The sequence below is a fragment of the Drosophila miranda genome, chromosome XR (genome assembly GCF_003369915.1).
Source record: "Drosophila miranda strain MSH22 chromosome XR, D.miranda_PacBio2.1, whole genome shotgun sequence".
Taxonomy (NCBI): Eukaryota; Metazoa; Arthropoda; class Insecta; order Diptera; family Drosophilidae; genus Drosophila; species Drosophila miranda.
Window position 1 is genome coordinate 15,066,325 of NC_046674.1, and position 21,795 is coordinate 15,088,119.

Sequence of the window (21,795 nt, forward strand, 5' to 3'; positions counted from 1 at the left end):
GGTGAGATGGAGTAGGGTGTGGGGTGTGGGGTGTGGGGTGTAGGGTGTAGGGTGTAGGGTGTGGTGGGTTGAGGCGAGAGGCAAGGCCTTCCACATGGCATCCTTGCACCCAGCAACTGCAGCAGTGAACAGCGATGGGGCAGGGCTGTTGCCTTTGCTGGCGACGGATTGGTTGCCAGGCTTAGCGGTGTGACTGTGAGTGCCCCAACGACCCCTGCCCCAGTCCGCAGTCACAGAGATCCAGCCCCTGTGTGGGCCTCGCGGCCTGCACAAGTGCAAGGATATTGTCGCCACCGCCTGCTCCTGCTCTTGTTGCTGTTCCTGTTGCTGTTCCTGTTCCTGCTGGTGTTTCTGGTTCTGCTGGTGTTTGCTGCTGCTTCTCCTGCTCCTACTCCGACTCCAACTCCGACTCCTTCTCCTACTCAGGGGCCGTGCATCGTTGCAGCATCGTGGCTGTTTCTGTTGTGTCTCGTTTTTGCCACAGGGCGGGGGATGGAGGATGGAGCGTGGAGCGTGGAGGATGTGCTGCCTGCCGTGTGCCACTTTGGCCATGTTCGTGGCCGTGGCCTCGACTCGTGCGCTCGTTTCCCTCCAGCCAAGGCCAAGCCAGCCAAAGGACGACGTCGCCAGCGATAATGTGGCACAATGACATTGACATTGAACTAGGTCGAGGACGTATTCCATTTAGCCGCCGTTTGGTTAATGCCTGCCTCCGTCTTCGTCTCCTTCGACTACACTAGTACCCAACCACCCAGCCACCCACCCAACCACGGACCCCAGTCGGGCCTTTGGCTTTTGGCTCCGTGGAGCCTGTGGTTGGGGCATGTCAGGGCCCACCGTTTCGCAACGAAGTCAATCAGCGACTGATTAAACGGACATTGTTGGCTTACTCCCTAGGGATAAATAGCGGATACAGAGAGGGGGGTATGTGGAGGTATATTTGTTGCACATTGAATAAAGAATGAGGTAATCATCACAGGACAGAAAGATGAACAAGAGTAGGGGTCAAGAACTATAAAGGAACTAAAGAAAATTTGAATAAAACACAAAAATATGAAACATGTAAAGTAAGAGAAAGGAAATGGGATAGGAAATGAGTGTAGATGATAGAAAGACTGTGAAATGGTTAGGGGAGGAAACAGAAAATCCAAGAATACTTCAATCTTGGTGCTGGGTCTCTGAATTGTGTATAAAGCAGCTAAGATATCAAAATATACACTAATATTTATAAAATAAGTTCAAATTAGTTGCAGGTTTTCTTAATGGGCTTACAGATTCTATATATGCTGTTTATTCTCCTCATTCATGTCACTAATCGAGTATATTTAGAGATTAAGTATACGCAGCAATCCAGAGCTATTTTTTTGTCTCCGTTAACCACTTCTTAAAAGAAGATTCGATTCGAACAGCCTCAGGTCAATGGACGCTGCGGCTAATGGCATTGGGAGAACATCTGCCCAAAAATTGCCGGAGATTAATGCAATTTGGGCAGAAATAAAGGCAAAACAGATGACTGGCAATCAATTAAAATGCATAGACTGCAGTCGGCCTAATGAAAGCCTTGTCTTGCCCCATCTTCTGTCTGCCGTCTTCTGTCTCTGCCCCAGCCACAGCCACTGCCACATGCATTTCTGACCACTCGTCCAGACAGGAGCTTCATCTGCTGTCTGGATCGAGAGGATTTTTTGTGTGGACTGGGGGTCTATTATGGATGTGTCTGCGCTTTGTCTAAGTTCTTGTTTTTGTGGCTCGACTAGGGTCGGGGACGAGTTTTATTTATTTTAATTTAAATGAAATTTATTTTATACACACCCACACAGATGCGGATCGGATGTTTTTTTGAGCTGTTAGTCAGAAGCTAAGGGTTGTATTTTGCAATTTCTGTATATGTACATGGATTATGCACTCACACCCACAACCGCACCCGCACACCCGCACACCCGCACACGCACACACAGATGCATGCAACAGACATGGACATACATACATGCATACATACATATACATATATAGAAAATGCAACTAAAATGTTTCACATGCATTTGTTTTTGCTGTTTTATGGCCTGTGTCTGGCCGGCAACCAGCCGACTCCTACCAGCCATCCCTCTATCATCATTCCATCAGTCCATCTCACCACCACCTGTTCCTCCTGCCGCCGCATTTCACCGCACTGTGGCAGACTGTGGGCGAATGCTGCTGCAGTTGTTGCAACAACATTTTGTTGTAGTTGTTGTCGCCTGCAGTCTGGCAAAATTTTTGCCATTTGATTGCATTTTGTTGGGTGGCCTTTTTGTGTAGAGTTTGTTGCACTTCTGCCTGGAGTTAGGTGTTGTTGCGCACACACACACACACGCACTGCAGTTCTACAAGCACACACGCACACACACAGACACACAGAGAGTACAGTGCAGGCGGAAAAACCCAGTGGACGGCAGTACGAGGATATTCGATAGGCCTTAGGATACTACAAACTTCTACATACGCATTGCCTAGACACACACACACACGCATGCACATTCATGTGTACATATGTAGACGGGGAGTGTGTGAGTGTAATGCAAGGGTTTTTTTAATACATAAATTTATATGTTATATGTACATATTTTATTCAGCATATGTACACACACACATATGTATATGTACATAAAATGCAGGCTTTTTTAGTTTGATTTGCTTGCTGTCGTGTGCTAAAAATAATAACAAAATGGCAGCCGTCTCTTTGGCCTGGGTACAGTTGCGTGCAAAAGTTGCGTAGTTTCGTTGCAGTTTCGTTGCCGGGAATGTAGCATACTTTCCTGCTGCACAAGTAACACACTTTCGCAGGACTCTTACCTCCGCCTGAGAGCGTTCCCCCGAGCAGGGACCCACCTAAACTCAGAAGTAGAGTTCATTCCCCTAGTGGGTACTCCCCTACTATACCATACCAGACATCCCATGGATCCAGCCATACATACATCCAAACATTCATCCATCCACATCAACATCCACATCAACATCCACATCAACATCCATCTATGCATCCAGGCAACACCGAAATTTGTGGGTGCTTTTTTCGCGTGACACAGACACACACCGCACAGAGAGTGGACTACCCCTTGTGTGGCAGGAGGCATGCCTCCTCAGAAGCCAGCCCTCTCCGAAGGGGGACAGCACTCGTCCGGACTGTGGCGACTGCCGAGTGGTTTGTTTAGAATTTTAGATTTTAGCGCGTTTTAGAATTTTATGAATGAATTTCGGCGCTCGGCAGAGCCCTCTGCCTGCACCGGAGCCGGGAGCCAGGACCCAGGAGCCAGGAGCCAGGGATCTGGTAGATGGTGAGAGTAAAGGAGAGGAGAGGAGAGGTGGAGCCCACTCCGATTCGTTTGCCTCGATTCACTTTTAGTTTTTGGTTAGTTTTCGGTTCCCCATTTGTTGGGGAAGGTGGTGCCAAGCATCGGTGTGACCTTGCCACTGCCACAGCTAGTGCTAGTGCCACTGGCTGGGGTTCGTTGTTGTTTAGATTTAGTTACTATCGTGTTGCACTTCAGTTGGTCCATTTTTGTAGTTGGCACAAATCCGCATAGTATGTGTACCGTGTACATGTGCAAGGCCCTTAGACCAGAGCCGGTTTCTAGTTTTCGTTTCGTTTCGTTTCGTTTCGTGTTCTGTTTTTTCTTTACACACGAATATCGATTTCTATGGCCATTGAAGAGGATTTGTCGCTATAACGGATTTAAAGGACAAAGGAAGTAGCCTCGTGCATGACATTGAGAATGCATAAAACTATGTTTTTTAAAGGACTCAACCTGACGAATAATAGGCTCATAGAAAATATAATGGAAATCAAAGACTTCAAATAACTAAAAACAACCCCAGACCTCAGTATTTTCAAGGTTTCTTCTTCGATCGTAACCGAGCACTAAAAAAGGATCTAATCTCAAGCTAATTGTTCAACAAGCTATGGACTAAAGTTTAAGAACGTAGTATTCAGAAGCTATTGCTAGAAATCGTGTCTTCTTAGGACCTTCTTCTTACAATGATTAAAAGCAATCGCATTACATATAAGTGATAATAAATGAACTCAAAGGCTGGCAGAATTACCTCAAAATATTTTATTATTTTGTGTTTCTGGAAATGCCAGGACAAATAGGCAGATGACAGCTCTGCACTGAGTACCCCACCGCCTGATCTTAATCTTTTCTGTTTATATTCCAGGGGATGAAAGCTGAATTTAGGAGTTAGTTTTCCTTGTAGAATGCATAAATTTGCGAATTTAATAGACATAGACAATAAGGTATATGTATATGAGGCTATGTACCCCTAAGTTACATAAAAACAGCTCAATTAAAGCTCTTTTAGTCCCCTTTACATGGCGCATAGGATGTACATGGAATGAATGTGCACATATGTACGTAAATAGGTACAACGCTTTTATGTACTTTAATGATTTTCGTTAGTTTTGATGCATGGAAAAATGCTTGTAAAAGTCCTATTGGAAAAAACTGTTGCATACCTGCCGGCGCGCGCTCAAATTAACTAACGGCACAAAGCAGAGCTTGCAATCATGGAGAGAGAGAGAAACAGAGAGCAAGCGCCGGCTAAAAAGAGCGGCAGAGAGCCCAGCATCATAGCAGCCTAGCACCCCAGCACCCCACAGGAGCCGAGTGGAGCCGAACCCTAAGCCGAAGGGGAGCACTAAGCCAGCGAGAGGACAAACACAAAAGCGAAAGCGAGGAGTCCGCCGCCATAGTGCGTGCATCCCTCTATTCGTGTGGGTGTGGATGTGTGTGCATGAGGGTGGGGGTGTACATGTCGTGTGTGTGGGAGGGTTTGTGTGTCTGTGTGTGTAGGGGGATGCCGCTTTGTCGGCAATTTAAAGAGTAAATAATTGTCTGCCGCCGGCAAACGTTTGTCCAAACTGTTAGTCGACAGCAGCATCGGCTCTGTATCGGCATTGGTATCGGTATCGGCTTCGGCTCCATCCCTATCCCCCGCCCGTACCCTTTGCCCGCCAGCAAGCTCTGCACAGTTTTAGGCGCCGGGGCCATCAACAGAGCTGTGTGTGGCTGCGGCACTGGGGACCGGCTACGGCTACGGCTACGGCTACGGCTACGGCTACGGCTCCGGCTCTGGACGACACAGACGAACGCACTTTCAATCAGTTTACGTTTCAGCGTCAGCGGCGACACTACGTCATCGAGTCGAAACAGTTCGCATCCGTCCGTCGACCCCCATCCATCCTGTGCGGCACCCAAACTGCAGTTGTGTCTGCGCTCATTTTGTTTCTGTGTTGTGTTTTATGTGCCCGCCCGTCTTCAGAGCATCGCGTTTTTACTTTCACGCGAAAAATACGGTCTCGCCGGTCTCAGAGACAGGCACCGACCGATTCCCCCCAAAAACAAACGTGTTCAAACCTGCCCAAGAGAGCTGAAACGTGTCGCCATAGAGGCCTGACATGTGAACGGAGTGGTGCAGAGCAATAGAGTCCCGTGAGTACGTAGTTCTTTAAGTCGGTGGAAATGTTTGCGGAATAGCGAGTGCAAACCGTAAAATCTCAGTCCAAAGTTTGAGTCCCAAAAATAATTATTTAAACACTACTTATGTACATGCATATAAAAAAGCTCAATGGATTCACCATACCATGTGCTCCAACTTGTAGACTAGAATGGTATTCCGATTAAAGCGATTATTTAAAAGTATTGCAAGACTCTGAATAATCTCTAGTGTAAAAATGACTACTCAAAAAAGTAAATTTTTACATCATGAATCGTCTTATAAGAATATTTTTCATAGCTTAGGTTTAACTTTAGTGGATTCCGACACTCATTTTGTACTTTGCACGATACAAAAATTAGATTGTAGGGCTGGATGTGTAGATCACTTCCTCATACTTAGAATGTTCAATATACCCACGAAAAGAGAATTGAACGACTTCTTACAGGATTTGTGAGTCGTGTCGTGGAAATACAAATACCTCAAGATATAGCCACCAAAAGTTGAAGTTTTCTACAATCTTTAATATGTTTTGCCGCTATGCCTTTTTTTATGAATTTTTCTTAGACGTTAGTTCTTTAGTGGCCTTAATTCGCAAAAAAATAAGTTATAATCATTCAAATTGTTTAAAACATGTCAAAGATACGAATCTTTTATTTATTCAGGCCCATTTTATATTCGACTAAGAAATGCTCGTTATCTGCATACGAAAACCTTTATGGGTAGTTCAATAGTTTCTTAGCTCTTAGTTTTATATATTTTCGGAATAATCTATAATTTGAATTGAAGAATGCCCCGCATCATAGTTTACAAATAAAAAAATAATTGAAAAAATGATAATTATAAGGAACAAATATTTTTCACTTTATCCTTTATCTTGTTCGAAGTTTTACAAGACCTCTATGGTGGCCATGACCGACCATGACCCGTCGGTACAACGAAATACTCGTGAAATCGTCTCACATTTTCAATGAGGACCTTGCCCACTGCCACATGAAGCGCATACAATCAGGCAATAAATCAGCCTTTAATGTACTTGCATCGAAATGTGGATTTAGCCGGCAACGTCATCGACATCCTGTGACCGCGTTTCCGAATTTGCCCCGAAACTTCTGTACGTGCGTGCGTCGGCCCCGAAATTCGCTGCACAGACGGGTCATGGCCATGGCCATGGCCACGACCACGACCACGGCCACGGCCACGGCCACGAATATGGCATTTCGGCGATGGATGCCGCCTCGCCTCCGACTCTGCCGTGCGTCGCAGTTTCACTTTCACGGCACACACACAGGCTATGGCTCTCCCGGGTAGGAGCCAAACGGCGGGGGCGCGACTTGCACTCAGCCTCACAGCTCGTCTTTGCCAAATCGGCCCCAAAAAGGGGTCCAGGCCCGGCACGATACGGCCCACTCAACCTGCCAATGACAATGACGTCGCTGTGGCACAGTGGCATGCAGTTGTTGGTAGAAGAATGTATTTAAATCAAAGTGTGACTATAGTATATACTAGAGGAGGATTCGGTATTCGCTTTGATCGGTGCTAGAATCCGCGACACAGCTTTCTCATTGAATCGAATCACTCGCGATTGTGTCAGATGCGAAAATTTCGGTTTTTTTTTCTCGCTCACTTTTCATTTGAAAACAACACGCAAATTTGCTGGTTTTTTCGGGAGTGACTGAAGGCGGGATTCGTAAAGATCGAAAGCGTTAAAGAGGCATGAGTATAGCTGTGATCTATGTGGTTTCATTCAGAGCTCTAGTATTCACCATAAAATATGGAGAGAATATAGTATTTCCCGCCCAGGAAAACTATGGGAACTAAAGAATTTGCCCAAAAAATGCAGATTTCAACCAGGGTGCATGCCGCTGACTGCCACTTGTAACACATTCGAATGCGACGGGGCCTGTGGGATGGTGTGAGATTGCTGGCGGGTTGACCAGCAGAATGCGGCGCGGGCGACTTGCTGTATGTTCGTTTCGACCACGACCACGACCACGACGACGACGACGACGTAGACGACGACGACGATGATGATGATGCAATGGCTGGTGCCGGCAAGGTGGCACCCACCCCTACCCCAACATGCGCACGGGAGAGCTGCAATGCACTGCCAGTGGCAGTGCTTCTCCCCAAAACACTCACTCTCCGACCAAGAGTGTGTGCTCGGTGTTTGCTCGGCCAGAGTGCAGTTACCTCTGCTTGGCCTGCCGTTGGGTGGGAGAGGGGCGGTGGTGTGGTGCGGCAGGGTGGCCATCCTCCTGCAGTGGTAGGCCGTTCGCCGGGAGCATCGTCATCGCTGCGTCATCGCCCCATCGCTGTTCCCATGCAACGCCGTGCCGTGCCGGAATTCGTGTGCGTGGCCTGGTTTCGTTGATTGGCCTTGGGTGCGGCTTTCAGTGTCAGTGTCAGGGGTGCAGCATCTTTGTTTTGGTTGCAGCTGTGCTTCCTGCCTCTCCTGCTCCTGCTCCGGCCGCAGATGTTCTGCTCGAGTTCTCCTGCAAATGCAAATCTGAAGGGCACACACACACACCCCCACTTACACGAGTGAATCATGTGAATGGAGGGCACACACACGCACACACATGGACTCATGGGGAAATGGTGGAGTCATGCTTTTGGTACTGCATGTGGGGCTGCAGTGATGGAAATATGTGTGGTGGAAGGAAAAGCCTTAAACTATCAAGACCTCAACTATTTCAACGATGTTTTTTTTAGCGAAAAGCTGATATTTTATGCAAACTAAGCGTGAACAGACATGATATTTTCCTTAAAACTCAAGAAAAAAGGAAAGAAATAGATGGATCGTATTATTACTATAAGGTGTTTTTGGGCCGCAGAGTGTGTGACAATTGGCGACACTCTCGAAAACGAATTGAATCTGGAGAAACACATGTTTGGCCATAAAGAATAGTGCCGGCCCCACCGAGAGGAAGCATAAGGGACCATCATAGGTCCATCTGCCACATCTGACACCACTACGGAGGCAGGATCTTCCAAGCCCAAGAAGACAAAGCGGCACTACAAGCGGAAGATCAAGCGCGGCAAGAAGAAGATCCACCCAAGAAGGGATCCAAGAGCAACAGAAAACCCAGAACCCCCACGAATTATCTCTTTAGTACGAGTATTTTCTATTAATTTTCTTTAGCCTTAATGCAAATGTTATGAAAAACGAAAAATTAAAAGTGAAAATTCTCTTGAAAATGTGTTTGCAGCAGGGCCGAGTTGAGGGTATCGCTGTCCAGGTGGTGAGCCGTGTGCTTGGGCAGGCATGCTCCTCGCACCCGCCGATACCCCCGGCGGCAAACGCATTTTGGGTCGTAGCAGTACTGTTCCGCCGGGCAGAAGCCGCCCTCAGTGCACCGGACGAGCATGCAGCTGACGACCTCGTCTTGCCCACAGGAGACACCCACGACATCGTAGTGTTCATCTGGGGAGAGTAAGATCATGGATATAGCATTCCCAGACCCGATACCTGGATCGCTCTAGTCACCCCTCTGAGCTCCTGCACGTCCTGGATCCGCGACAGAGAGCCATGAAGCCAGAACTAGCCAGGGAAAACGCATGGCGGTACTAACGGGATCGATCGCGTTGGTTGGAACAATTTAACGGTTACCGAAACGTACCGTAACTGATATTTTCGATTAGTGTTGTACTGTTGCTGAGGAGTGATGATTGCGGGAATATGGCTTCCAGCTGGACTGGGGATAATGGTGTTCATTGTAGTCCTCTTGTTTCCAATCTGATCGAGCATATCCACATGTCGATGCAGACCTTCACGGGATTGCTTGCATGGTTTAAAAAACCTATGTACGTCGACGCAGGCTGAACAAATCGCAAATAAAACGGCTATTAGCAAGGCGTGTTAAAATAGGGTGAGGCATTCGCAGAGAGCACTCTCACCACAATCCTATACTCTCTCTCCGAAGGAGGGCGAGTGACAGACAGGAGAGCGGTAAAATATATAGTGCCTCACCTTCTACACGTAAGCCTTGGTTCTTACTATAAAAGAGCGCTAGTTGTTTTTTGCTCTCTGGCGCTATTCTCGCTGTCTCTTCTCGTTTCTGTCACTCAACCGTCCACACCACCACTCTCTCTCTTTCTCTCTCACTCACTCTCGCACGCACAGACTCATCTACAGAGTTAGACAAACTAACACAATCATATGGCAAATGCCGAAGCTTCTGTCTCGTGCTTTGCACGAGGAGCGGCTTTGTGGGGTGGCCTTGGGGGCCTGGCAGGATAACTTGAAGCGAACAAACGGCATGGCATGGCAGGGAATGGCATGGCTGGGCATGTCGTCGGGTCGGGTCATCAGTAGTGAAGTTGCGCCACACGCCGATAGGTGGCCAGTCGTGGATGCGGCAGCCAGAGACGGAGTGGGTGTCCGTATCCGTGTCCATGTCCGTGCATGGTGCATGTGCATGTGTGCGCCACCCAGACGATAGTGAGCGCCAGCAGTAGGTACGAGGTACAAATAGTGGTAGCCAGCCGGCTCCTCCAATACATATTTTTTGCCGCGCCTCCCACTCCCACACCCACCCCACTTCCCCCACTCGCGGAGCCACTGAATCAGGGATTCCCTTGAGGGGCGTGTGTTTGTGGGCGGGCGGGTGACATGCTGCGAAAACAAAAAACACCGCGCTGCCATAACGGAACACTGCAATCGGCTGCAGTTTCGCCATGCAGCCAGACATCAGCCGATCGGCTGCGGTCGACGTCTGCATCGACTGCGGCTGAGACTGTGGCAGTGGCTGTGGCTACGGCTTTTCCTTTGTCCGTGTGTCGGACGGACGGACGGACAGACGGAGAGACGGACACCACTCCTTTATTGTGTCACGGGTTCGTTCGCGAGCAACCTCCATCTCGGAGATGGAAAACGGGAAAAATGCCGCGTTCCCAAGTGAAAGTCCTCTGTGGTGGGGCTGCTGTAAACACAAATAACTTACCGGAAAAATTTAAATATGACTCCGGCGGGGAGCTCCTGCCCGGAGCGGAGTCGGTACGTGTGTGTGTGTGTGTGTGTGCGTGCGTGCGTGTGTGTGTGCTGTTACTCAATTAAACACGGCACTAATTTGCGTACTTGGAGAAAATCGATATGAAGGAACCCATTCATTGACTGCCTCCTGGCTCACGAGTCGGACTCTTCAAACGATTCCCCAACTGAAGAGGGGATCCGCGGGTTCCTTTCGAGCAAGTCCGTATCCTTTAAGCGGTGTCTTTGAGTTCGATTCACGAATTGGTTAAACATTAACAATCAACGGTCAGCCCTAACCTAATCTTCATGTACCGACACACTAGCTCATCATGGCTGTGCCTCCGCCTCCGCCTCCGCCTCTACCCTCTGCCCTCGGCCACCATGCTTCTGCCAACTATCAATATTTCCTTCCCCCTCCTCCCTACCCATTGTTGGGGCTCTGCTCACTCTCTTTTTTCTCTTTCTGATGTAGCGCGCAGGATTGGCGCTCTTTTTTATCGTCGCGATGCTTCTCACGGTCTTGGTCCTGCCGCGTGGTTGTACGTCTGTGTGGAGCACTACTGTGTCGCACTGTGTGAGTGTGTGTGGGACCACGAACACTGCAACGATGTTTTCACTTTTCATGCGAATTTTCATCTAAGCTTAAATTGTACTCCCGCTTGTCATTTCGTTTCCCCGTTAGCCGATTGGGGAACATTATCATTTCAATGGAGAATTATTCCAGTGTATTTTCCCCTGATAAAGATCCTAAATGAATCAGTTGACACTAGAATAGGATAAATGTGTATCCAAATAAAGAATTCGGCTGTAAATACGGCGAGTAGTTCACGGGATGTAAAGGCTAAAATTTATACTGGGATCACTTCCCGTCGCATATATGTATGTAGCAAATATTAAGTTCCGATGAAAGGAACGTTGTGAGGCGCGGAAAAGGCCACGGCTCTACTTTATACCCGGTACTCAGTCAATATATACATATGTGAGCTTATGATTTATGCAACTTATACAATATATATTTGTATGTCGTTTGGTATCCTTTTTCGCCAAAAAAAAACAATTTACTTTTTTTCCAAAAAATATTTTCAAAAAAATCCAACCGTTTGGGGGATTTTTATATGATATACTAGATTTGATCTGTTTACATTTTTCTTTTTTAAATTTTGTATTTACATTTGTCTATAGTTTTCTATTCTCACACCAACAACAGCCGTTTTATCGCGCTCCTTCCGCCAGAGGACGCGCACTGCAGTATGAAGAATGTGTGTGTGAGAGAAATAGAGAGAAAAGGAGTAGGCGCGTGGAAGAGGGTTGCGTAGTCAGGAATCTGGATATAAAATTTGGTTCCTCTATCTCTTATGGATAACTAGAACTAGGCGTCAAAAAAGACGGACAGACAGACATGGCTATATCGTCTCGGCTATTGATGCCGACTAAAAATATATGTATGGGGTCGGAAACGATTCCTTCTGGGTGTTACACACATCCACTTCCACCATGCTCTTCGAGTACCGGGTATAAAAATGGCGCGCAAGCCTATACTTGAGTGAATGGGAAAACGTAACATTCAGTGACAAAAAAAAAAAGATCCACATGTATGGTCTCAACGGAAAAATGACGTACTTACGTGGCTTGCAATGGACTTCGCGGAAGATCACCTGTATTTTCCGTATCATCTCGGATGAATTCTCAGATGAACATAAGTCTGTATCAATACATTTTGGTGAGGCACACTGGGGGGAAGAGTGGATTTTTAAACAGGATAACGTTGAAATCCACCTATCCAAAGCGGCAAAACAGTTCTTTGAGGACCGCAAAATGTATCTCTTAGGGTCTGCATGAAGTTCCGATTTAAACAGTGTACCAATAATTATTTCTAATGGAGCCACTTTAAGGATATGAATTTTACCAGAAAGGATCTGTAATTAAAATGAGTTTCACCTAATTTCAATGCACATTTTCTTTATATTTAATTTAAGAAATTTGCTCAAAAATATGAAATGGAGAGTACCAATATTAATTTCGAAATTCAATTCAGTAACGATAAGAGGACTTTATTGGTATAAAAACGGAAGGGGACCATTTATTGAATTGCCTTTATTGGACGTCTAGTTTTTGTGAAACCTTATAAAGTAGGAAATGATTCCGGTCCAAAATATTTGAGGATGCTATAATGTAACCTCTTTATAAGGGTACAGGTCGGGGCTTTTCCGTTTAGATCCTAAACAGTACAGGCACAGGCACATGTACTGTGATCATTAATTATAAAGAACAAAACGAATTAAAGCATATATCTATTCCTATACAACTGGATCCCTCCCAAGAGTCTCAAAGTGATACAGAAACTTACATCTACATATCTACAATATATAGCTACATCATACCGATTCCACATTATTTATCAATGGATTTCTCATTTCAGTCGCCCGGTGTTCAAAGACGAAGACATCCAATCTCCCCCGAATCCGCAGAGAGATCGGCTGAGAGCCGAGAAACGAGTGAAAAATGAATTTCACACCCTTCGGGAACAATTTCCCCGGCAATATCCCTGGGCTGCCCCAATTCACAACCAGCACGGCGCCCCTCGTCTCGTCACTGACCGCCGCGGTGGCCGATGTGACGGTGACGGCCACCAATAACCCGCAGCAGCAGCAGCAGCAGCAGCAGGATGCAGGCGGCGGGAGCACACGCTACCAGCAGCAACAGGCCGCCACTACAGTGGGCATGACGCACTTCAGCCAGCCGAGCATGGCGGCGGGGCAGAGCGGGGGCGGCAGCAGCAGCAAGTTCCGCAGCGGTCAGGAGGAGGGCATGCAGGGCGACAAGTACAACGGCCACCTGGTGTCCACCGCGCAGCAGCAGCAGCAGCCGCAGTATGCCACAGTCGCATATGCCAGTGCGACGGCAACGAGCGGCGCCTCCGATGCCCTCCAGGCGGGAACCTCCGGCCAGGCACAGCAGCAGCAACAACAGCAACAGATGCAGCAGCAACAGGTGGCCGCGCCGCAGGAACTCACCCAGGATCTGTGCAACGCCATCCTGCAGCAGCAAGGTGAGTCCCTCCTCAGCCAGGATCCCCATCTTTGTGTCCCTCGACAATAGTGCTAATCGTCATCCTAAATTTCAGTGCTCCAGAACACCTCCTGGCAGACGCTCACGCCGGGCACCACCGTCGCCGACTACCTCTCTCATCTTCCGGCCAACACGCTGCCCCTGTCGCTGCACCATTTCCTCAAGTACTCGGCGGAGACGATAAAGAAGGAGAACCAGCAGAACGTGGTGAGTGGCTACGAGCTGTGCCGTGACTGGGCCAACTCTACTAATCGATGGCTTTTCATGGCAGGTGCTGCAGGTTCAAACGGGACCAGCCATAGGGATCAACACCATTGGCACCACAACCATCAGCATACCTCAGCAGGACCAGTTGACGCTGCAGCAGCAGCAGACGACGTTGCAGGTTCAGGCACAGGCACAGGCGCAGACACAGGCGGCAGTGGCATCTACGTCTGCGGCGACAGGCGTCGCCACAAGCACCACAAAGAAGAAGAAGCGCAAAAAGCGAAGCAAGGACCGCAAGCCGAAGCTGCGTCCGGGCGAGATCCGTCTTGGAACGGCCCTGGACGGCAGTCCGTTGTACATGTGCCCCGAGTGTCATGTGGCCTATCCGGAGCCGGAGCTGCTCGAGGTGCACCTGGTGGGCCACAACCTGGAGAAGCGGTACGTGTGCGACGTGTGCCAGGCGTCGCTGAAGCGCAAGGACCACCTCACACGCCACAAGCAGTCGCACAACCCGGAGCGCCCCTACATCTGCACCGTCTGTCTCAAGGCCTTCAAGCGCAAGGAGCAACTCAGCCTGCACTTTGTCATCCACTCGGGCGAGAAACGGCACCAGTGTCAGGAGTGCGGCAAGGGTTTCTACCGCAAGGACCACCTCCGCAAGCACACCCGCTCCCACATCGCCCGCCGTGTGAAGGCCGAGCTGAACAGCCACGTGCGGCGGGAGAACGGCACCAGCATGCTCCAGCCGGTGGTGACAGAGGCGACCACCGCGGCGCTACAGCACGCCAATCAGCTGGCCAGCCAGCAGCAGCAGTTGCAGCAGCAGCAGCAACAGCAGCAACAGCAGCAGCAGCAGCAGCAACACCACATCGTGATCACCCAGCAGCAGCAACAGGCGACGCAGGTGCAGCAGGTCCAGGCCCAGGGGCAGCAGCAACAGCAGCAGATGCTAAATTAGCCAAATGATTTTTGTAAAGTCAGTTAAGCAAAATTCGATTCCGCCTCTCAGCCGGCCGCCAGTCCCAAACGGCTGGCGGCTGGCCCAAACGCAACTCTCTCGGTCCACACAATTTAATTGACTCCGCAAATCGGATAGAACACACTGGAGAATATCGTTGACGATATCAGCAGGTTCGCTAGCAAATATCCCGGGAGCTTCCACATGGAAACTCCCAACGCTGTACAATTTTAATGGTAAGCCGCCCCCCACCAGCCAGACCCCGACGACAGTTGGGACCGTCTCCGAATCTACACGCACAAATCGGGACTACATTCTTCTATTTGGAACTTGTAATCAAAGTTCAGAATTCTTTGCTAACCTAAAATCCTAATAAAATCGTTAAAAATCAGGCCTAATTCTATTAAGAACTGGATCCTAAGCTCGTAATGATCTTTCAAAATGCGTTACCTTTCCAAAATCCCATCCCATATTTCCGCAATCAGTTCTTAAGCTTAAAACAGTTTCCTTCCAAAAGTATTTGCCTATCTATCTTTACTATTCAAAATCGAAAATCATAGGACGATAGAGAGAGCTATCTATCTATCATCTAGGAGTGGTGTCGGTCCCAGGCCTCTGTCTGCCCCAAAAAACATTCCATAGAATACATACTTTAAGAGAACTGTGCAAAGGAATAATAGTTTTGTAAGCGATGTATTTTAGTGAAAGGTATTTTTTTACAAACAGAACCCGTATCGTATGGTATGCAATGCACATGCCTGTACGATTACGTGAACACATGATTGTAAAATGCAGGCGCACTACATACATACGTATATGTATATTTATATATCCGCGTATATAATGTATATAATGTAAACGATTGCAATTTAGATTTACACTTGCATCTAGGTACGGATCAGAATCAGATATTTGAATTGAATGTATGTACGTTTCACTTTTGCTACACCGATAAAAGAGCCACAAAACAAGTGTAAAAATGTAGTAAACAATATAATTTGATCTTAAACTTGTCGGAATTTGTTCATTCTATACTATGGTGTGTGCTTATACCGGATACTCAAAGAGTATAGGGGTATATTGGTGGAATATTTGTGGTGGAATTGGATGTTTCAAACACCCAGAGGAAGCGAATATAATTGGACGTTGATATGCAATGACTGCACCATCAAGTGGCCCATGCGACGCCAAGCCGAAGCCTATTACGGTCGGATCCCTGGCAGTGACGACTGAAAGAGCACTGCCTTTTGACTGCCCTCAAAATACAAATACTAATTACGAGAAAGGTATGCTAGTATTAGTAAATTAAAAAGAGGAAGTGTTGAGGGAAATATATTCCGAGCGTAAGACCCTAAACGGTTCATGCAATACATCTATTCGATCTAAAAAGCGGAAGGGACAACGTTATATACATAGTTTCTAAAGCATCTAATAGGAATCGTGAAGTTTATGTGGCTCAACAAGTCAGTCTCGATGAGTGTCTTGAGACTGCCGAATCTAGATCAGATCGAATCATTATTATAGTCAGAAGGAATACATTAAATTTTAGTGGATGCGCAAGACCCAGCCCCGCGCTTACTCATTCTCTTCTCCCTCTCTCTTTCTTGTCCAGTGTGCGCGCTCTGACGGAAGTGAGCGAGATGGCAACTGACTGATAATCGGGTATAAACAACGTTCTCGCTCGTTTTCATATAAATTGAGGAGATTTCCATTGCTTGGAGGCATTGAGTAATGCGAACTTTAATCCAAAACTATGAATACGATACGTCATGGGGATATGTGGATCCGCAATAAGATGAAAGCTCCCAAGACCTGTGTAATTGTTTTCTAACGAGACCACAGGACAAGAGAGAACGACTAGCTTTGATAAGTTCTCTCCGTTCTTACCAACGATTGGTTCATAATGTCCCTCGGTGCTATATCGGGACTCCTAGATTAACTTTCATTGGTTGAAACTGTTTAGAAACTGATATCTTCCAATATTCCAAATATTCAAAAGCCCCATTCGCATTATACTTGATAGAGATTTCTTCTTTCATATGATCTCCGCCTAGGAGTATAGAAAACGCTCATTGCCCGCATTAATATGTGCCAATGGTAAGCCCACAATCTCCAAACAATTGTTACAATTGCACTTTCTAGGGTTATTAACTTTATTTAGAGTACTCATCATTTATGATTATTATGCACCATTTATTATATTCAATTAAGTAATTTAACACTAGCATTATGTATATTCTGTATGTCTGTATGTTTTCGTATTTTTTGAATGCCTGTTCTCGTACGAAACTAAAATTTAATTTTAAATTATGATGTATGAATGTACGAATTACAGGTTACGCATTAATTATATTAGGGGAAACGGAGTAGGATTGAGACGCACACATTCGTGACAGAAAATCGGACAGAATTGGGAATTCGAAGCTTATCAAAATTTGTGCATCTGTACAAATCAATCTGCAGATTCGATGATGAATAATTTTGCATTGTATTGGGGTTTCTTAAAAAAAAAATTTTAATCTATACATACGTATATAGAGTATAGTGTATGCGATTGAAAAAAAGGGCATGCCCCGATTTCCTGTCCAATAAATTCATGGATTCATCAAAGATTTCAGATCGTAGATATTTACTGCGTTTGGTTTTTGGTAGGTTTTGTGTTTCGTTTTCGTTGCGAAAAGAACTCTTAAATCACTGTACAAAGAACGACGCGTGGCGGCTGTTGTCCGTCCATCTCCTATGGCCCGCAGAGATACTTCCGCTTCTGGTCTTCCATATAGTCACTGGTCGACATTTGAATGGCCCGCTGAAGCATCTCGCTCTCGTTGAGCCCTGCCACAGCAAGAAGGATTTGATTATGACTCCACAGAACTGTCTGTCTGGAACTCACCATCATTGGCAAGGGAAGCCTCAAGTAGTTCCTGGTAGATGTTCGACGACGGAGCATCCAATCGCTTTTGCGGCGAGTGTGACGACTGCTTCGATGTGCACGGCTGCTGATCAGCCTCTGGGGTGATGGCACGAGCTGCAGGAGGAACAGGATCGCGCTTGGGACTTTTGCGTGCCGGTGAATCAATAGCCTCAGTACTAAAGATAGATAATATTACATGCACTTATTACACAGCCAAAAACACAACGATTTATGCATACACACCTATTGCCAGCAATCGATCCCTCACGAGTTTCGTGGCGGCGCTTCTTGCGCAGTGTAGTGCGGCGCTGTGACTTGGAGGCTTTGCTAGACCGCTGGGCGGCTGCAGTGCTTGGGGAGGCGTTGCCACCGCAGTGCCCCACCGAGCTGGTGCTGCTCATGTCTGTGGCGTCGCTTTCATAGCCGCCCAGGTCAACGACGTCTGGCGGCAGCTTGTGCCCAAACTGGGTGAGTGTTTTGGGCGACATCGAAAACATTGTAGATGTGCCGGCAGCACCGCTAACGCTAGCCAGAGTTGCGGCCGCGATTTCACCGTTGCTGCTAGTGCCGCCACACGAGTGCTTGGAGGGCGAGGCGTCCGAGTCTGTGAGAGCCTCTGCCGAAGTAACTGTCGAGGATGTGGCCGAGCCGCCGGCTGTGTTGCTGCTGCGCGATCGTTGCATGTTGTCGCGACACCACTGCAAGTAGGACTCGCGTGCAATCTGCTCCTCAATGGCCTCGTTGGTGGCCTCCCAATCTGTGGTCTTCAGCTTGTCCTCGAACATCGTCTACGATTGGGAAGTTGGCACTAAATACCGGTGGATCGACTGATCGGTTGCACAACTCACCTGCTCGATCTCCAGCTGCTCACTGAGACGCAAAGCCTCTTTAGTTTGAACCTGGGGCTTGTAGCCAGCCAAGCCCAGGCCAACGCCAACGCTGGCATTGTAGGGGTCCAAGATTGCATTGTAGTGAGAGCCACGCTGATACGATAAGCGGAGCGGGGGATAGCCAGCCTGCGATTGCTCAGAGTTGAAGATATTGATTGGGGCTGAAATACAAATATTTTAGAAAAAGGTATCTCCCCTGTAGCTGCTTTTAGCGCTCGATTTGGATAAAAGAACAACTTACTAGCCTGATAGCAGTACACTTCGACGGTGCGACTATAGATCTCCGATATGGCCTGGATCTCGATGTGATTGCCGTGAGCATCGCGAGCCCGCTTGCGCTGGATATAGCTGCTGATGTCCTCGGTGACAAACTGCCCAAAGTAATCGCGGTTCTCTTGCTGCAACAGAGAACAGATTAAGTTCGATTTCAGATAATCCAGCAGAGGGCTTCCATCATTACAATATAATCCATGGTATGCTGCCGAATCACATCGTGCATTTCCTCATCCCCGTATATCTGAAGCGAGATGGACCGAAAGAGGCATGCCCCGTCCTCTTCGACGGGCTTTAGTTCGTAGCCGTTCTCTTCCATGCACTTGGCGAACTCCAGATCGCGACGTTGCCACTCCTCCACTGGAATCTTGCGATCCTTTGGCTGCAGATGCTCGTCACCGCTGTTGTAACCGGAAAAGGTATCCTCCGCTATCTTCGTTAGATTGGCCGCCGCCGTGGTTGGCGGAATCTGGCCCAGTGTCGTGGGCACATTGGCACATCCCAAGCTTAGATGTTCAGGCGACTTGCGACCCACTGCTGATGGGCTGCTGCTGCCAGACGATGTGGCTAGAGGAGGACTGGTGCATTTGCTGCTAGTCACACCAGGCACGCTGCCCGGCGCCACGGCCGGATGGATGAGTTTTTCGCGCTCCAAGCGGTCGCGCTTGTGATGATGCGCATGACTGTCGTGGTGTTCGCGACGCTTCGTACGTGCGCTGCTTTAAAATAATAGAAAAATTCAATAAATTAATCAATTAATCAAGAGTATATATATGATGACTACAATGGCTGAAATTGGTACCATTGCGAATTACAAACTGATTCAAATTTGCTATGCTAACTTGGTTCAGTCAAAGGTCCTTTAACGAACAGCCAATAACAAACAAAAGTCAAGCCTCCTTTGGTTTCTTGGTTTATGGAACCTAAAAGGGTATATGTACGGCCTGTAAGCCGCTCCAAATCCCTGCTCTTGACTTATCCAACTGATTACATATTTTGCAGGGGCATGCTGGCATTTCAGTATAACGCCCTAGAAGTCAGGCAGGAGGCAGGGGTAGCACCTTCCTATGTATGTCTGGGGGGAGCCCACATCGCTCAACATGTGCAATTTTACATGCATGTGACAGTCACCCAAGGAATGTGGGCCGAAAACCACCACTCACCTTTTGTGTGGGCTGCAGCGGTGAGTGCGTGCCAAATCGTCGTAGACCTCGCCGCGCCTCTGAGGACTCTGCGCGATGCAAATACACAAGCATTAGTGGAAATGGAGTGGTGTGGAGTTGGGGAAGTCGCTGTCTTGAAAAGCCAAAGACTCAGACTCACCTGGCCGTGACCATCGATGACGACATTGCGGTGCGTTTGATTAACCACTGACTGCTCGACCGGCACCTGTCCGGTTGCGTGTGCTTCCTTGTTGTCCGCATCCACGACGTTGCCAGCCACGCGTTTCGCGCTGGGTGCGCTTACTGGCTTGATCGTCATGGTTCTGATGCAGCTTCCCCTTCCTCTTGCTCTATTTTCGTCTTTGTTGGTAGTGTGGAAAAGTATTTATTCAGCAAAAGCGAGAAACGCAACACAAGGGCTCGACTTGAGGCTTCTCTAGGGCATAAATGACGCTGTGGCGTGTAGATGGTGCCCTGGAGCAGTGCCTCTGTGGTTGCTTTTTTATTTGCGTATTTCACGGCTGCACTGTTCTTTGTCTGAAGATGTCGTCGTAGGAAAAGAAGGCCGCCAGGGCTCTCCTTATGAAGCCTTTTTATATGTGCTGCGACTGAATTGTTTTAACCACTTGCTTGTGTTTCTGAAATGTATTGCAAATGCCACATAACATAACTATTTCATCTACAAAATAATGAAAATTTCCAGATTTTCATATTCCCTGTCTGTGTGTGCGTGAATTCGACGTGTGTGTGCGTGTGTGTCTATGCGCTGCGCTGTGATTTATGTGGCTCACTTCACCCTTTGTTGTCTGGACATCTCTTATAATTGAATGCGCGTATCTTACCGTTTCCTAGTGGTTTTTGTTTTAATTATAAAAATTTTTTAAACACATCGATTTCATGGAATTTTAGATGTTATTTATCCTGTAACCAGTGTGACCGAAGATTATCGATACGCAAATTTCAAAATATACCGTTAATATACTGACGAATTATTTGCATTCAAGTTGGCTTCTATTCCTCGTTTTTAATATTCGGTTGAATGTCTATCTAGTGATAGACAGGTGAGACCCTCACCTGTGAACTCATAATTTTATCCGAATTTTAAATCAATTTCATATAAGAATGGTTCAATTTAAGTTGTAATCTTTATTGCATTGCTAATAAAATATGGTTTAAACAAATACTGTCAACAACATTTTCCACTAAATAAATTTCCTTACATGGTACCTACGCACTTACTACACAGTCGCTACACATTAACTACATTTTTATGTAATTACCAAAGCGACACCACAACAAGGCCGATTTCGAATAAACTTCACACTATTCTAAGTGCTCTCAGTGACTCCCCCTTCACGATTCAGGTTGCTGACTTTTTGCGTTATTAGTGATTGACGCCAAAAACATGTGTTCAAATATTTGTGACCATAAAATGTACACAAATATCTGAAAAATGATATATAGCACCAAGACAAGACCATTTGGCTTTAGTCAGCATTCCAAAGAAAAATGAAGCAGGCTGGTAAACTCTCTCTCTTTATTATCGCTTTGCTGATGATGTCGATTGCATCTGCTACCTCCGGGTATACAACAACTACGGAGACGTCCATGCAACCAGCGAAGCTATCACGAATCCAATGGATAGATCTTTTACAAATAATTCGAAACAGTACAAGCGATGGAAAAAAGTTTTACTTTTTCTTTTAGACTTCTAGAATTGCTTAGCCTATGCTGTGACAATGAATGAATTTCATCTAAAAATCGAATAAAATGCTTTGCTTTTTTATTTCAAAATGAATGTACCAAAAATTCGAAGTGGAATTTGATTTGTATCTCCCATAGGCCGCATTTGATCGTTACAAATAAAAGAGAAACAA

The 21,795-nt window shown here is 47.0% G+C and overlaps 3 protein-coding genes across 7 annotated transcripts; 1 reads left to right on the plus strand and 2 right to left on the minus strand.

The window, feature by feature from the left end:
* Window positions 1-5,160: 5,160 nt before the first annotated feature.
* On the plus strand, window positions 5,161-15,687 carry LOC108152756 (histone-lysine N-methyltransferase 2D). Of its 2 annotated transcripts, none has more exons than XM_017282318.2 (4): window positions 5,161-5,468; window positions 12,867-13,496; window positions 13,572-13,723; window positions 13,788-15,687. In XM_017282318.2, exons 2-4 carry the CDS (start codon window positions 12,950-12,952, stop codon window positions 14,679-14,681), a joined length of 1,593 nt encoding a protein of 530 aa, XP_017137807.1. In that variant the 5' UTR covers window positions 5,161-5,468; window positions 12,867-12,949; the 3' UTR covers window positions 14,682-15,687. The 2 variants fall into 2 exon arrangements, with proteins under 2 accessions (XP_017137807.1, XP_017137805.1); XM_017282316.2 differs by lacking the exon at window positions 5,161-5,468 and adding an exon at window positions 9,796-9,933.
* LOC108152760 lies at window positions 8,597-9,237 on the minus strand. Its single transcript, XM_017282324.2, has 2 exons — window positions 8,963-9,237; window positions 8,597-8,899 (listed from the first exon to the last, which is right to left on the minus strand). Exons 1-2 carry the CDS (start codon window positions 9,033-9,035, stop codon window positions 8,649-8,651), a joined length of 324 nt encoding a protein of 107 aa, XP_017137813.1. The 5' UTR covers window positions 9,036-9,237; the 3' UTR covers window positions 8,597-8,648.
* Window positions 15,688-16,853: 1,166 nt separating the features above from the next.
* On the minus strand, window positions 16,854-20,868 carry LOC108152986. 4 transcript variants are annotated; one of them, XM_017282714.2, is made up of 9 exons: window positions 20,761-20,868; window positions 20,079-20,556; window positions 19,919-19,986; window positions 18,943-19,471; window positions 18,724-18,880; window positions 18,441-18,643; window positions 17,836-18,380; window positions 17,572-17,768; window positions 16,854-17,522 (listed from the first exon to the last, which is right to left on the minus strand). In XM_017282714.2, the coding sequence occupies exons 2-9, from the start codon at window positions 20,235-20,237 to the stop codon at window positions 17,419-17,421; spliced, it is 1,962 nt and encodes a 653-aa protein (XP_017138203.1). In that variant the 5' UTR covers window positions 20,238-20,556; window positions 20,761-20,868; the 3' UTR covers window positions 16,854-17,418. The 4 variants fall into 4 exon arrangements, with proteins under 4 accessions (XP_017138203.1, XP_017138202.1, XP_017138205.1 ...); XM_017282713.2 differs by having other exon boundaries at window positions 18,943-19,474; XM_017282716.2 differs by having other exon boundaries at window positions 16,854-17,513; window positions 20,761-20,867.
* Window positions 20,869-21,795: the final 927 nt, after the last annotated feature.